Source organism: Hoplias malabaricus, chromosome 18 (genome assembly GCF_029633855.1).
Source record: "Hoplias malabaricus isolate fHopMal1 chromosome 18, fHopMal1.hap1, whole genome shotgun sequence".
In the NCBI taxonomy this organism is placed as follows: domain Eukaryota; kingdom Metazoa; phylum Chordata; class Actinopteri; order Characiformes; family Erythrinidae; genus Hoplias; species Hoplias malabaricus.
This window is the reverse complement of record NC_089817.1, coordinates 34,477,600-34,494,877: the sequence shown is the minus strand read 5'-3', so window position 1 is coordinate 34,494,877 and position 17,278 is coordinate 34,477,600. Positions and strand designations below refer to the sequence as shown.

At 45.7% G+C, this 17,278-nt stretch overlaps 1 protein-coding gene across 4 annotated transcripts in view; it reads right to left on the bottom strand.

The window, feature by feature from the left end:
- The window catches only part of kcnip1b (Kv channel interacting protein 1 b), a 36,652-nt gene continuing 19,374 nt past the window's right edge, over window positions 1-17,278 (bottom strand). The window contains exons 1-8 of one of the 4 annotated variants that reach the window (XM_066650593.1): window positions 14,231-14,366; window positions 2,514-2,638; window positions 1,849-1,918; window positions 1,683-1,753; window positions 1,129-1,236; window positions 793-897; window positions 592-654; window positions 1-141 (exon numbers count right to left, since the gene is read on the bottom strand). In XM_066650593.1, the coding sequence (XP_066506690.1) occupies window positions 94-141; window positions 592-654; window positions 793-897; window positions 1,129-1,236; window positions 1,683-1,753; window positions 1,849-1,918; window positions 2,514-2,638; window positions 14,231-14,288 (648 nt within the window). In that variant the 5' untranslated portion in view covers window positions 14,289-14,366 and the 3' untranslated portion in view covers window positions 1-93. Of the gene's footprint in view, window positions 142-591; window positions 655-792; window positions 898-1,128; window positions 1,237-1,682; window positions 1,754-1,848; window positions 1,919-2,513; window positions 2,639-10,266; window positions 10,471-14,230; window positions 14,367-17,278 lie in introns of those variants that run through there. The other 3 variants (XM_066650592.1, XM_066650595.1, XM_066650591.1) reach the window with 3 other exon arrangements.

Genomic DNA, 17,278 nt, shown 5'->3' with positions numbered 1-17,278 from the left:
GAGAGAGAGAGAGGTACAGAACCAGGTGAGGCTGTTTCATCTGATGCTCTCTCTCTCTCTCTCACTCTCTCTCTCTCTCTGTTCTTGTCTTCTTTACATCACATTTTCAAAGAGCTGCATGGACCTCATCATCATTTCGTCCTGAAAGGGTTAATCAGAAATAGAAAAGTCATGTGTTATTCCCGTATTATAAAAGCTTTGCAGTTCACACTGGTGTTTTATTTTTAAATCCAATGCACCTCATGAAACTGGCTCATAACTCACTCACTCACTCACTCACTCACTCTGAACAAAGTGTACCACAAGGGGGCACTGTTCAGAGCTTCACCACAGTTACACGGCTGTTGTGCATCAACGCTGCATGTTGTGTGTGAAAGTGAGCTGTCGGAGCTGAATGACGTATGAACGCTTCATTCCTACCCACCTCCAAAAGTTACATAGTGCAGTTTCTGCAGTGCCGAGCCTGGAGTAGCAACAACAGAGGCTCTATTCTCACTGTCACAGCTCAGTGGAACCTCAGGACAATTTGAAGGCTGTAATTTTACGGTAAAAACACGACCTATTGTTGCTTTAAGTGTTTGCGGTACACACCTCTTGGCAGGCGAGAATAAACTCCTCCAGCGTCACCACTCCGTCCTTGTTTTTGTCCATTTTCTGTGAAATCAGAGCAAAGGAGAGGAACAAGAAATTCCGGGTTCATTACAAGTTCAAAACGCACTGGAAAACTGCTTCTAAAATCGTTTTATTCTTTCATTTCAGAACAATCCAGAAAACAGAGAAGCAGACACTGACATGGAAGAAAGCGTCGACGTGCTGCTTGGGGACGTCTCCTTTCAGAGCGGGGTACGTGTACTTCCCCATCATGTCGTAGATCGCACGGACAATCTCCGTCATCTCCTGAGGGTCAGCGGAAACACGTGTCACGAAAGGCTCCGAGAACAGCCATATTCCCAAACACAAGTTTAATAACAGCATTATTCAAACAATAATGACTGACACCTAGTGGTCTAGACGTGTCATGTAGCTTAAACAGGGTTGCCCCCGTGTGGGGGACCCGCTCAGTGGAGCATAAACTGGTTCATTCATTTTGAAACTTCATAGAAACAGTGCAAAAGTAAATAAAAATGCCTCTTTGCTGATGAACCCGTCTCTGTTGATGTCGTAGAGGTGGAAGGTCCATTCCAGTTTGTCTCTGACGGAGCCTCTGAGCAGAGTAGACAGACCCATCACAAACTCCTAAACACACACACACACACACACATACAGAAAGAGAAAAGAGAAGGAAGTAAACATGCTGTTGGTGATGTTCATTCAAACGCATCAATAAACACAGTGTGAGATATTGATGTCCGCAGAAATCATTAGAGCTATATCCATATGTGGTACGATAGGTCAATAATGTAATCATTGGGACAGAACTAACCCCAGGAGACCACTCAACACCCCAGAGGTGATGTACCGACACACTTTTCTTGGCTTTGGGAGCTAATCGCTCCTCTGGTGAGCGGATGGTGCACCATTGGGTTCCACAGGGTGTGACTCACTCCCACGCTTCAGGGCAAGGCCTCCCTGTTCCTCCAGGCTGGAGTTTCCCCTCACCACAGGAGTGTGTGTGTGTGTGTGTGTGTGTGGAGGGAGGTGGGAGGGGTGACCAGTGGTGCCCCCCAGGGAATAACTCTTACCTCGAACTTGATGGAGCCGTTGTTGGTGGTGTCGAAAGCTCTGAACAGGTAGTGTGCGTACGTGCTGGCGTCTGGAACAGAACCATCATAAAGACACAGATACGGTGACTCTGTCCATCACAAGAAGAACCACATGAAGGATTAGGACGAGAGGAAGAGAACGTACCTCCATGAGGAAAAAACTGAGCGTAAATGTGTTTAAACGTCTCCTCGTTCACCACTCCACTCGGACACTCCTGAACACACAGACCACAGCGTTAGGGCCACGCTTGAGTGTGTGTGTGTGTGTGTGTGTGTGTGTGTGTGTGTGTGTGTGTGTGCAGTAGAGGGTGTGATTGTTGTGTTGGAGCATATGGCTCTATCTCTTGCTGTAGGCAGAGTGCAGACAGATTAACAACACACTCGCTGTTTGATATTGAAAGACGGATGTTAAATATGACACACAGCCAATCACGAGGTGGCCACTTTATTGGAAACACCTTATAAGAACATCATTTTGACTGATTTTATTTTATTAGATGATTAATAGCTTTTACACATGCTACATTTTTATTTAATAATCAGCAAATACACCGCAATAAGATTGACCCACTGCGTGACTCTCTGGGGTTCGAGCCCCAGCTCACACCAACACACCATTTTATCACTAAAAAAGTCCTGGTGCGAGACTCTAAACTTGGCCACTACACTACCATTGGTCGACGTATTTACTGAGGATTATTAAACCCACATCTACAGCCCTGAACCTGATCTGGACGTGTCCTCCATCTCCAAAATAACTGCCCCGCAACAGATTTCCACGTGACTCTTTCGTGTCGTGTATTTGTTTACGTTTTTAAAGCCGCGGTAGAGGACTTGCAGTTCCTGTTTGCTGAAGTTGGTTTGAGCCTCGAGCTGCTCCAGACCCTCAGGACGATGACACACCATCGTCATCTCCAACTCATCATCTACTTTATCTACAGAGAGAGAGAGAGAGGGGGGGAGAGAGAGAGAGAGAGAGAGAGAGAGAGAGAGAGAGAGAGAGAGAGAGAGAGGGGGAGAGAGAGAGACAGAGGGGGGGAGAGAGGGGGTAGAGCGAGAGAGAGAGAGAGAGAAAGGGAGAGAGAGAGAGAGAGAGAGAGAGAGAAAGGGGGGAGAAGAAGGGAGAGAGAAGAAAAGCAATATTGAGAAGAAGGGAAAGAGATGGAGAGGAAGAAAGACATGGTGAAGATAGATAGACAGAGGAGCGAGAGAGAGATAACACTACTGCTACTCATAATAATAATCTTGATTTGTAACGCAATTTCATACATAAATGCAGCTCAAAGAGCTTCAAAGAAATTATTTAAAACTAAATTAGAAAAAAGAGTAAACAGTGTAACCACAATTAATCATAAAAGTTAAAAGAAAGTAAAATAAATAAATATTTATTTAAAGATTTAAATCATATCTTAAAGTGACTAAGATGTATTCAGAGACTTCACTGTGATTTACATCATAATACACAAATGTAAACGAGAAAAATACACCTTTACAAAGGCCACAACACTTTGTCTCCTAGCGCCCCTGTGGGGTTTACAATGCTAAGTTAGCACTAAGTGCACATCAGTGTTGTTTTGCTATCACACGTGGGTGGCGGATGCTAATTTCCAAAGTGGTTTTTACTGATTTCTTCTCATCTACTGCTCAGAGCCGTGAGTGCAAAATGGAGCAGTAAAAAGTGTAGAAACTGATGAATATTATCCCCTTCAGAAATCCACTTTCTGCCAGTAGAAGCTGGAAATGTTCTGTTCGACCCTGACGGCTCAGCGCTGGAGGCCTGGAGCGAGTCGATAGCTTTTCATCAAAACAGCAGACTCCGCTCGAGGGCTGGAGCAGAAACTCCCGCAGAATCTTTAACTTTATAAAACCTACAGCCGAACAGAGCCTCAGATGACTCCTACATCCAATATCCCTCCCCTCCCACTAAACACCCCCTCTGTGTGCCCTGCAGCTCCAGCGCTAGCTGTCGTAGCTGCGCTAAGATGAATGGCTAGAGTTAGTGTGGAGGAAGGTTGGAAGGAGGGAAGAGAATAAAAATACAAGCGACCGTACGAGCACGGTTCAGGCTCCGGGATGTCAGCTGTGTTTTTAGAGAGAATCGGGGAAATGCAATTTTAAAGGAGAAAGGTTTCAAACCAGACGTTTTCGGTACATAGCCATACGCTAACTAGCATAGTTACGGCTTCCATTGTTTTCTCAGACTTCTTTGCCTCGTAACGCCAGCACAAAGCTAATTAAAGGATATTAAGGACATGTTAGTCTGCCTTTTGGGTTAAAAGAGGAATCGTAGCCTCCGGGCTGTTCCTATAAGCCCCGCCTCTCAGACAAACCACTGTTTAACTGTGACGGAATTGACCTGATTCAACAAGACAGCGTCTAATTAGCAACGATTTACATCTCACTCAATACAACAGGTCTCCAGAGGCCAGCAGTGATCATTAGACATTAGTCACTATCTTTGATTTCCTCTCTCTCTCTCTCTCTCTCTCTGTCTCTCTGTCTCTCTCTCTCTCTCTCTCTCTCTCTGTCTGTCTCTCTCTCTCTCTCTGTCTGTCTCTCTCTCTCTCTGTCTCTCTCTCTGTCTCTCTCTCTCTCTCTCTCTCTCTCTCTCAAATCTATGAACAGCTTCAAGTTTTTTCTAGGGCTCTTTGTCTCTCAAGTCCACTTTGTAATTTCTCTTTTTGGAAATAGACTCATGTTCCTAGAGGCCTTCCTAGAAATCTTCTAAACTAAGCTTGCCTTCGTTGCCTTATTCTGGGGCATTCTTTTTAACGAGTTATTTACAATTAAACTCTGCTACGTTGCTAGCTTTTGGTTACACAGTTAGCAACAACTGAAAAAAAGCACGTCTTAAACCAGATGCACCACTTATTCACAAAATACTTTTCCTACATTTTTATCGCTAATCACCTAACCTCAAGCTTAACCTCGCTAATTACCTAACGTCGCTAATTACCTAACCTCAAACTTATTCGGTCACTGCCGCAGTTTGCAGCTGGAGATTTTACAGATGGAGAGTTAGTGCTGGTCGTCTGCGTTGCGTGGCGTAGAGTGACAACTCTCTCTGGACGATCAGCGCTCTGCAAGGTTTACACGCCACGGTTTAGTCCCTACTCGACTCGCTCTGAACCACGAGAGAACAGCCACTAAACAAGAACCCGCTTCCAGAACCAGGACCCGATTCACCTGGTGGAGGAGTGGAATGGCAGAGTAGAGTAGAGTAGAGTATGGACAGTGGAAAAGCACCATAATACTTCAGGTTTATGAAAATCAGGATTAAAAAGCAAAGCTCCAAGACATTCCACACCTCAGAACTCACATCCTAGCGACTGAAACCTTCTTAAACCATTATCACTTTAGCGGTGTGGGCTGGCTCCCTCTCCTTTCCCCCAGAGAACACTGTTCCTCCTAATCCTCGTCTGTTTCTCTGTGCTACAGTCCAGGAACGTTCTGTTTGTCTTTGACATTTCTTTCATTTCTCCCCCTCTCTCTCTCTCTATCACGTTGTTTGCCTTTGTTCGTAACCTCTGAGTTCACGTCTCAGCTTCTGTCGCCATGGAGACGCTTCATCCGCCCACAAAGGGACGAGAGGGAGAAGTAAATAATCGCACAAACATCTGGGAATCAAACCCAAGAATGAGTCATAGATGAGAAACAGCGCTGCAGGAGTTTTAAAGTCCCACATCAGCTTCTCGCTAATCATTGTGTTCTCTGATGTGAAAGGAGCGTCCCACTGGGACACCAGCTCCGTCCTGCGCAGGTTTCTCAGAGGCAGGTTATGCGACAGCAGCAGTGGTCCTGTAAGTTTAGCACATGTGGGGAGGTGTTACACATCTCCAGAGTTAAGCGGGAACGAGCGATAACCCTTAAGATTCGACCTAGTTCCATTTTTATTCTCATAGACTTCTCTGTCACACTCTTCAAGCATCTGATTCATACATATGGATCATGAGCGCTCCTTTTCTGACAGAGGTGTGGGGCGTGGAAAGTTTAAAAATGGATCAGAACAACTCCCTCTAACTCTTTAAAACAGAACCAGAAAGATGCAGTTATATAGAATTAATGAAGACTGTAAAATAACATTCTCTCTCCCTGGAAAAACGACACAGTTTATCATTAAACCCAGGACTAGGTCAAAAAGAGGTTGTGGGTTCGATTCCCGCTCCTGTCTGTGAGGAGTGTGGTGTGTTCTCCTTGTGTCTGCGTGGGTTTCCTCCGGGTGACTGTCTGTGAGGAGTGTGGTGTGTTCTCCCTGTGTCTGCGTGGGTTTCCTCCGGGTGACTGTCTGTGAGGAGTGTGGTGTGTTCTCCTTGTGTCTGCGTGGGTTTCCTCCGGGTGACTGTCTGTGAGGAGTGTGGTGTGTTCTCCTTGTGTCTGCGTGGGTTTCCTCCGGGTGACTGTCTGTGAGGAGTGTGGTGTGTTCTCCCTGTGTCTGCGTGGGTTTCCTCCGGGTGACTGTCTGTGAGGAGTGTGGTGTGTTCTCCCTGTGTCTGCGTGGGTTTCCTCCGGGTGACTGTCTGTGAGGAGTGTGGTGTGTTCTCCCTGTGTCTGCGTGGGTTTCCTCCGGGTGACTGTCTGTGAGGAGTGTGGTGTGTTCTCTCTGTGTCTGCGTGGGTTTCCTCCAGGTGACTGTCTGTGAGGAGTGTGGTGTGTTCTCCCTGTGTCTGCGTGGGTTTCCTCCGGGTGACTGTCTGTGAGGAGTGTGGTGTGTTCTCTCTGTGTCTGTGTGGGTTTCCTCTGGGTGACTGTCTGTGAGGAGTGTGGTGTGTTCTCTCTGTGTCTGTGTGGGTTTCCTCTGGGTGACTGTCTGTGAGGAGTGTGGTGTGTTCTTTCTGTGTCTGTGTGGGTTTCCTCTGGGTGACACACGTTGGTAGGTGGATGGGCGACTCAAAATTGTCCGTAGGTGTGAGTGAATGTGTGTGTCTGTGTGTGTGGAGCTGTGGAGAGGAAATAAAACGTCTTTTTCCATTCACCACCGCTGTAAAGAAATCTCAACAATCAAAACCCCTCTGAAAGTCACTCAAGCGCTGAACGGTGGGGAGATGTTACATGTCTCTTTAAGCCAAGCGCTCTGTCACCGCTGTCCATACGCTCTCTTAGCCGTTCTCCTGCTGTAAAGTCTTGGCTGGGTGTGTGTGATCTGGCTGAGAAATCGTCATGAAATTCCTCCCCAGAGGCAAAATAAAACCTCCGGAAAATAAACAACAGAGCTCCTCTGTTAGTTAAAGTGATAGCAGTTAATTATCCCCTTTCCTCACATTACCACTTCAGGGAATCTGAGAGACAGAGATAATGAAAAAGGGGGAAAAAGAAATGCAAAGACTGGGAAGAACGAGTGAGAAAAAGAGTGCTGATTGTAGCCGCGTGGAAGAGTGAGAATCCCATGTGAAGAACTGAGGGCGTGAAATGGTTTTCCTCCGGTTTATGACGGAGACACTGTTAGAAACGTTCCTGTTCACTCACTCGTTCACTCACATGCATACTCAATGATATTTTGGAATGCTCCACTAGGGGGTGCTGTTCAGTGCTTCACAATAAAGACACATAAGGGTTTAAGGGTTTAAATAAATACCATGTAAAAACACACAGTTACTTTTCTTAGCTGTGCTCCGGAGCCTAGCATTGCCCTTAACGTTATTACAATGGACTCATTTCATTAGCGAACTTGACTTTAAGTGATGTACACGTTTCTTTGAAAAATAGCTCCACCTTCTTCTTTTTTGCTGCCTTCCTCACTCGCTTCTGACACCAATGTTTTACCCACAATGCACCTGAGTCTTTCAGTAAGTCTAGCGTATGACTAGAAAGCTTTCCTTGTCGTTTCGGTGCTGCTAACAACCAAACGTAGCTACGTAGCTGTCAGGTGACAACAAGGAAAGGCACAGCCAATCAGTAGAGAACGTGATTTAACCCTTTCTCCACCTCTAGGTTAACGAGATATTGACATCTCAGGGTTGTTTTCTTTGTCTTTGGAGGGGATCTAATCAGCGGTGGGGACAATAATCGCTGGATATTTGTGGAGACACGTCACCTCCGTCCATGCTAACTGTACATCCTTGAGAACACAAAGAGCTAGGTCTCTGTAAATATAACTGCTGTCTCACCTCTCTTCAAATGTTTTAAACGCAGAAGAACTGTCTTGATTAGGGAGCAATTGGATAAAGAATAAACCCTCTTCTTCTCTCTGATCTACATTAGAGACACAGGAGGGCTTTGCCTTCTCCTCTAAAGAGGAGACACTGTGGAGATACTGGTGTTTTTCAGCAGTGATGTTATACACCAGACAATACACAAAATACTCTGTATTTTCAGGAGGATTTCTGTATGTAATTTTAACATTAATATGCATCTAGTTCAGAGATAACGCCCTGGAATCTCTCGCTACGTGTGGCCTTTTTTCTTTGTACTTTAGGACTTTTCCAGAGCAGTATGAAATATTTAGAGTGGAGCCCAATGGAAAAGACCACGGCACGAAACCAGGAGCACACACACACACACACACACACACACAGGTTTCAGAGTTGAGCTTAAATATAGAGCAGCTCAAATGGCTGAAAACACACAGCCCTGAGGTCTTCTGCAACGTCGAGTGTAAAATCCTATCAGATCTTGTCTAACTCTGATTGTTGTGGATCTACAGCAGCCTGGGTTCAATCATATAACATTTAGACGTCTTAAAGTCACCACGCCCAATGCCAATTGTCAGCTAGAGGGGTATAAAGCCCCCAGCATTCGGCGGTGGAACAGTGGAAGTAGGTTCTTTGAAGTTACAGAGCTCCATCCAATACCTCAGAGACCATCTGGGATCCAGAACCTCTCTAATGCTCTTGGGGCTGAATACCATCAGACGCTCACAGCAATGTTCCAGCATCTAATGTAAAGCCCCGTGAAAGGAGTATTTCAAGAACGTTTGGTCGATTTCTAAACCGTTGAAATGAATCTGATTCGTTTCCGAACTTTTCCTTTTAAGGTCATAGCATCACCAGGGAGCTGCTGATCACCAGTGAAAAAGTTCGGGCTCATGAATATTCATGAGCAGCTGTCAGAGCCAAAGTGTGTGTGTGTGTGTGTTATTGGCAGATCAGTGTTCACTGCTGCGGAATTATGTGCTCCACTGCCATCCTCCTCCTTAACACACTCAATATGGCGTCTCTGTCCACTTTATTAGAAACGCCTACATTTGTAGGACAGACTTACAGCTTTGGAACATTGCTGTTTGCATTTGATTGCATGCTGCCACAAGAAAATTGGAGAGCCAGCAGTACTGGATAGAGCGTCGTCACTCCAGAAATCACAGTTCCTTTGCTGCACGGTCCAGTACTGTGTGAGTGGGGAGGGGGAGCTGTTTAGACCCCTCTAGCTGACACTTGGCATTGAGCATGCTGAACTCCAGCTCATGTGTAGCTGTTCTTTGTAGCAGTTCTCATCCAATCTACGCAGAGCACATAGCCTCCATCAAGCAAAACACACTCCATATTAACACCGCCGTCCTCACAAACCTGTCTCCATGACAACCGCACCCCTGAGCATGTGGACAGGAAGAGAGATGATATGTGAGCAGAGTGTTAAAGCTCCGGCTCACGTACACACCAAAACACACACACACTCTCACACACACACACACTGAGGTTAACACACCCACTGTGAGTTCGGTACGGACTCCCGCCATCCAAACAACATCAGACACCTCCTAGGATCCCATAACTGTCACCTTCAGCTTGTTATTGATTATTATTCCATTAATTTATAATTATTAATCCCGTGATTATTATTGTGTGTGTGGAATGGCATCATCTTGGTTTTACTATCCTTCTGAGCTCTCTTTGTTCCGCTGTCACTGAGTGTAACATGCTTCTGAAGTTCTTCTGAAGTATTCTTAGAAAGTAACTGCTGCACCATTTAAGGTGGAATGGATAGTTCAAACAAGAAGCTGTAGAACAATAAGCCAAGCACAGTGTTGTGCCATTTAAGGTGGAAATTAATATTCAAATAAGAAACAGGCAAAGCTCTGTGTTGAAGTTTTTAACGGTGCAGCACACTGTTATTAAGAGCTGCACCATTTAAGGTGGAATGCAGAATTCAAATAAGAAGCAGCAGAGCAACAACTTAAGCTCAGTGATGAAGTTGGCTCCTTATTCTTAATGCTGCACCTTTTAAGGTGGAAAGAGGCATTCAAATAAGATGGAGAGCAATCAGCAATGTGCTGCACCATTTAAGGTGGAATGTAGAATTCTAATAAAAAGCAGTAGAAGAACAACTTCAGCTCAGTGTCTTAACAGTAATGCGTCCCTGTTTAAGGTGGAACGGAAAATGTGAATAAGAAGCTGACATTCTTAGGTTCTGTGCAATTTAAGGTGGTATATTTAAATAAGACGCTGGAAAACAATGAGTCAAGTTCAGTGCTGAAGTTGGCTCCTTATTCTAAGGTGCTGCACCATTTAAGGTGGAATGAAGTATTCTAATAAGATGTAGGAGAACAAGAAGTCAACTTCAGCTTCACTCATGTGGACGGGTGGTTATCATGCAGCAGGTTTACACCCTTCCTCCCCATGTTTACACCCACCTTGCCCTCCCTCTCCCTCCTTTGCGTACCTCTGGATGGTTGTCTCTGTTTGGTTTGCATGGTCAGGGTTCCCACCACTGCACCCATGATGACAGCGTCCACAAACTGTCCCCAGTACTTGTCCACCTCTGTCTCTCTCTCTCTCTCTCTCTCTCTCTGCTGTGAGTTGTGAATGAACGAGAGCCAATGCGAATTTTCCTCTCCTGAAATGAAAACACATCCCTCCCTCTTGCTCCTCCTACAAATGTCTCTCTCCCTCCCTCGCTCTGCTCTTTTTCTCCCTCTCTCTCGTCCACCTCACTCTTACTTTGCCCCCTCCCTCTGCCCATCTCTCTACCCTTCGTTATCCTTATCTCTTTACTCCTCAGTTTCACTCCCTCCTTCTCATTCCCATCTCTCACTTTACATCTCTTTCGTTCACCCTCTGGCAATCTCTTCACTATCTTCATTGTCTCCCTGATATCATTCTTACCTTTATCTCTCTCTCTCTCTCTCTCTCTCTCTCTCCCCTCAGCTTTTCTTTTCATCTGCTGTCCCTTACCCGCCACTAAATCTATTTCGTTCTCCTTTCTTCTCTCTCTCTGTTGCTGTGCTGGTAGTCTCGGTGAAGCGGAGCAATGCGGAGTGTGTGACGATGAATAGCATGCACACACACACACACACACACTCTTTTCATCTCATCATATTTCTGCTTCCCTGCTGTTCTCTCTGACAGGAATGAGTCATGTTGAATGCTACTGCTACACATTAGAAGATATTATATAACACACGTTTGTCTTGTTCATTGGAAACTGCAAATAAATATTTATTTATTAAGTGTTTGGGATCCAGCCTCTTATCGTCCCTCAGCGCCAAGCGCCAACTAAAGACGAATAAAAACTTCCAGCACCAGAACCAGCACCAGTCAGTACTTTCTGGGACGAGATGAAGAGGAATGTGGGATTCAGAATCCATTATCAGCACATGATCGTGTGTGTGTGTGTGTGTGTGTGAGAGAGAGAGAGAGGGAGAGAGAGAGAGAGAGAGAGAGAGAGAGAGAGAGGGAGAGGGAGTCTTGCGTGGTGCTGCTCAGGGCCGTGGCTACATAACCTCATAAATAATACAAAATAAAGACTCACACATCACAGAACCATGTGGAGTGTGGTGTGTGTGTGTGTTGTGTGTGAGGAGTGTGTGTTGCGTGTGTGCTGCATGTGAGGAGTGTGAGGTGCGTGAAGATGCTAATGAGGCGTTATGTAACTGGCCTGTTTCACAAAGAGCAAACCCAGCAGAACTGACCCTTCAGCCATGCCAAGGCTTCCCCAAGAAACTCCACACACACACACACACACACACACACACACTTTCATATACCTCACATTCAGTTGCGCAATAGCGCCCCCTACCCGCTCTTTCTTTTAGGAGAAACATATGAGGAGCAGGAGACACACTCTATCTCCATCTGACCTCGGTGTCTCCAGGAGACACTACTGAGATGTTAAGGTGGAACTGTGGAGATCTTAAGGAATAACTACAGAAATATTAATGTGGACACAGTGAGATTAATGCTGAACTGCTGAGATATTAAAGAGACATGACATATGTGTTAAGGAGGAACCACAGAGGTGTTAAGGAGACTGTACAAAGGTATTAAGGTGGAAATATAGAGATTTTAAATGTACACTGATATTAAGGTGGATCTATTTAGATATTAATTAGACTCTACAAAGATGTTAAGGTGGAGCTACAGAGATATTAAATAGACATTACAAAGATGTTAAGGTGGACCTAGGGAGATATTAAATAGACTCTACAAAGATGTTAAGGAGGAACTACAGAGATATTAAATAGACATTACAAAGATGTTAAGGTGGACCTAGGGAGATATTAAATAGACATTACAAAGATGTTAAAGTGGACCTACAGAGATATTAAATAGACATTACAAAGATGTTAAGGTGGACCTAGGGAGATATTAAATAGACTCTACAAAGATGTTAAGGTGGAGCTACAGAGATATTAAATAGACATTACAAAGATGTTAAGGTGGACCTAGGGAGATATTAAATAGACATTACAAAGATGTTAAAGTGGACCTACAGAGATATTAAATAGACATTACAAAGATGTTAAGGTGGACCTAGGGAGATATTAAATAGACTCTACAAAGATGTTAAGGAGGAACTACAGAGATGTTGATGAGACCTCTTCTTTTGCTGTTGATTGTAGACTGTGCACTTCTCGTGGAGCCAGTGTGAACAGTGTTATATAAGAGACACTGGAGAAATGGAGCTGCTCTTATGTACAAGATGTTTCTCCTCCATTCAGGCATCAGCTCCTGGGGATTTCAGCGAAGACTTCAAACGAGCTTTCTGTCTTAACGCCCGGAACTTCTAATCCTCTTGGCTCCAAACCTACGTTATAGGTCTGTCCTGCTTTCTCTTTTTCCTCTTTATCCCTCTCTCTGTCTCTCTCTCTGTGGGCGTGAGATCATGTGAAAACACGTGAGCCCCGGGCGCCCGTGCCCATCTTTGCTGAGTGTTTGTTTTTATCGGCAGTGGGAGGAGCTCTGTAGAGCGTAAAGATTGCACCTCACAGCAACTTTGCATTAAACTGCACTTAATTAAACATCAAGGCATGGGCCGTATCCTCCTCTCTTCCTCTCTCTGTCTCGCTTTCTCTTCTCTTCTATCTCTCCATCTTATCACTCTCTCACAGCCTCATCTCTTCTTCCCGTATCTAATCATCTCCATCGCCTACTCTCCCCTCTTTCTCTCTTCATTAAAGAACAGCTTGGGGTTGATTGGGAGTGAGAAGCTGCCTTGGGGTGTGTTTATAGCCCACAATGCATTGCATGGAAGAATGGATGGAGCGTGGATCGAGCGATTCACCACAAACTCCTACGTCCAGGTTTGAAAACCAAGAGATCTGCTTAAGATCGTATAAACAGCAAGAGGAGATGCAAAGGCAAACCCTGAGACCCTCAGTAGAGTTGAACTGAACACAGTAAAGCTGTAGCAGCTGCTATCAGATGCTCACAGCAGTGTTTCAACGTCTAGTGTAAAGCCTTTCTAAACGTATTATACATTCATTCATTCAACATCTGTAACTGTTTCATCCTGATCAGGGTCATGAGGGGTGCAGGAATCACTGGAGATATGACAGGAACACACTCTGTACACAGCACCACACTCACACACACTCACCCAGTCACTCACTTACACACTCACCCAGTCACTCACTCACACACTCAGTCACTCACTCACACACACTCACCCAGTCACTCACTCACACACACACACACACACACACACACACACACACACACACACACCTGTGGACAGTTTCACACACTCACCCAATCACTCAAACACACGCACACACTCACACACACACACACACAAACACATTCACCCTGTCACTCAAACACACACACACCTGTGGACAGTATGACACTCTCACCCTGTCACTCTCTCACACACACACACACACACACACCTGTGGACAGTATCGCACTCTTCATGTGGACAGGAGGACCTGGAGGAAACCCACACACACCACACTCCTCACAGACAGTGACCTGAGGTGAGGATCCCATCCGAGACCCGAGCCCCTGACGTCCCGCTTCTTACAACAGTCTCAGAAAGAGAAGTATGAGACTGGGACTGTGTCTCACACAGAGACGACTTCGTTTATCTCTCACTTATTCAGAATTCATCTCCTCCACACTCACTACAGTCCTGACAAGAGCCAGCGTCCGAGTCCGAGTCTGAGAGGCGTTCCCTCGGAGCGGCGTCTTGTTTATGACACAACAACAGAAAGTAAACAACGGTTAATTATCTTCTCTTTATTTTAGTTTTGTTTTTACTTCTGAGGCCCTTTCATTTCCTTTAGTTCCATCCCAGTGTCGCAGCGCTACTGCACCGACAAATCAGCACCGTACAGCCCCGACAACACACGCTCCCTGTGTTACACAGATCCATACCTCTCCTGTAGTTCACCTGCTTGGTCTGCACTGAAAACGTCCCCAGAACCACACCCATCCTCACCACCGTCCACACCTCTGTCCTTCCTCTTTTTCTCCTTTTCTCCAGTCACTCCCTCGCTTTCCAGGTCCTTCTCTCGCTCTGGTTCAGTCCTTGTTGCTTCTGACTTTTGCTTCTCTCTCTCTGTCTCTCTCTCTCTCTCTCTCTCTCTCTCTCTCTCTCTCTCTATCCCCCCACACCTTTTCTGTATTTTCTCTTTCGCTCTCACCTGTTTGTTGCTCTCTTTGAAGAAAACCTCTCTGATCTCTCTCTCTCTCTGAGTGCTGCTTTGTTCCTCCCTCTCCTGCCCTCTGTGCTCTCTCTTTTATCTACCTACTTAGACCTACTTTTACTGCTCTCTCTCTCTCTCTCTCTCTCTCTCTCTCTCTCTCTCTCTGTCTTTGTACCGTATGGATTCTGGAGGTGGCTTCTGACTATCTGAGGTTTACGAGAGTGATGAGAGGAGGAGAGTATGAGAGAGAGAGAGAGAGAGAGAGAGGGGGAGAAAGGAGTAAAGTGATTGGTGGAACAGCAGAAGATGGAGGCAGTACACCCTTGAAATAGGTTCCCCATTGGTTTTTGTGATCATTTTATTAGAAACGCCAGTCTTATGGTGACTGTAAGTTATTCTCTCTCTCTCTTTCTCTCTCTCTCTCTCTCTCTGTCCTTCCCTCTCTCACCCCTGGCCCCTCTCTTTTATCTTTTACCTACTTTTACCTCTATCACACTCTCTGCTATATGAATTCTGGAGGTGACTCCATGCTCTCTGAGATTTATGATCTTCTCTCTCTCTCTCTCTCTCTCTCTCTCTCTCTCTCTCTTTCGGGTCTGAATTCAAACCCTGGAATACGGTTCTCCCGCCCAGTTCTGCTGGTGTGGCCTACATCGTGGTCCAGATATCACTGGACTGCACACTCAGCAGAAGAGCATCGGCATTAATAGAATTCTCTAGACCGGGGTTTGAGATGTCGTCTCCAGTGGGACTCAGGCGTGTCTCAACTCCATTTCAGTTTATTACAGAGAGCTTCCGTGGCGTGACGAGGGGAATTACAGCTGTAAACTCCAGCTAGACCTGGGTTACAGACTTTCAGAGCAGAAAAAACTGGAAATTAACTCAACACTGTAGAGAGGCTCATAAAAACTGTGCGGATAAAAGTGTCTTAAATCGAGAGCTCTCTTTTCAGGCTGTTCACACTCAGAGAGAGAGAGAGAGAGAGAGAGAGAGAGAGAGAGAGAGAGAGAGAGAGAGGGAGAGAGAGAGAGAGAGAGAAATGGAAAAAAGAGAGAAAGAGGCAGAGAGAGAGAGAGAGAGAGAGAGAGAGATAGAGGCAGAGAGAGAAAGAGATAGAAAGAGAGAGAAACAAGTGGAAAAAAAACAGAGAGAGAGAAGGAGAGAGAGTGAAGCTCATCTTAACTCAACCCAGACCACATCACCTCAGCTCAGCTTAACTCAACCCAGACCACATCACCTCAGCTCAGCTTAACTCAACCCAGGCCACATCACCTCAGCTTAACTCAACCCAGGATACATCACCTCACATCAGCTTAACTCAACCCAGGCCACATCATTTCAGCTTAACTCAACCCAGGATACATCACCTCACCTCAGCTCAACTCAACCCAGGCCACATCACCTCAGCTTAACTCAACCCAGGCCACATCACCTCAGCTTAACTCAACCCAGGCCACATCACCTCAGCTTAACTCAACCCAGGCTACATCCTCTCAATTCAGCTTAACTCAACCCAGGCTACATCACCTCAGCTCAGCTTAACTCAACCAGGCCACATCACCTCAGCTTAACTCAACCCAGGCCACATCACCTCAGCTTAACTCAACCCAGGCCACATCACCTCAGCTTAACTCAACCCAGGCTACATCTTCTCAGCTTAACTCAACCCAGGCTACATCACCTCAGCTCAGCTTAACTCAACCCAGGCCAAATCACCTCAGCTTAGCAACACTCTCCTCTCCTCAGCTCAACCCAACTCTACTCACATTACCGTGACTCCTTTCAGTTCAGCTCAACTCAACTCAGCTTCTCTTAACTCAACTAAAAATGACTTAACTTAGTTTAGCATTGTTCACCTGAGCTCAGCTCAACATATTCTTCTCCTTTGTTCACTTCAACTCATCACGACTCGACTCACCTCCACTCAACCCAACTCAGTTTAGCTCAGCTTACGTGAGCTCGGCGTGATTCTGAAGACGTACGGCTGTAATACGCTGCTGCTGCACAGGTTTGAGTTATATAAATTGTTGTTTTCAAAAATAATAACCGCAGCACGCTGACCTTGCCACGGTGATTCGAGTTCAGCTCTCAGCTCTTCTTCTTTGTCTCTGAGGCTTGGCGCAAGGCCGTGTTCTCGTGACCTTGGCTTTGTGTTTCCAGCGTGTTTTCGTTGGGAGCTGGCGGCCGTTTGCGCCCACACCGACGCATCTTTCATTTCGCTCTGAAGGAGCCGAGCTGCAGAGATGTGCTTTCTGTGGGTTTTTCATCCAGAAATACCACCGTGTCACAGCGAGGGAGCTGAGGTGCTTCTACAGCCCAGTGTTCCACAGAAGATACAGGAGCTGAGTGTTACTTTATAATAAAAATTAAACACTTTGTGGATGTGCCGTCATTATGTGCGCTGTATCCCTCCTCTAGCCCTCATCCTCATCACACAGCTGTGTTTGGATAGCGGTCTCTGAGCTGAAACTGTTGAGTAGAGAGAGGCTCAAAAAATGTGCAGCAACACCTTAGCAACTGTAGCTTCATAGAGCTGAGTTATGTTCGGTTATATTTCAGAGGGTTACAGTAAAGTGCACAGAGAGCTCCAGGATCAATCTAAGTCGAACAGTAAGGACATTAAGGACAATGGTTCAACTGTGAACACCGCTATTCATTTGTAGCATTTGGTTTCCTATGCGTTTCCGCAAGCGGAGCATTAAAAGCTGGCGTGCACTGCCCTCTGTTGGTTTGAGAAAGGTATTACAGGAAATATTTTTTATGTGTGTGTTTTCCT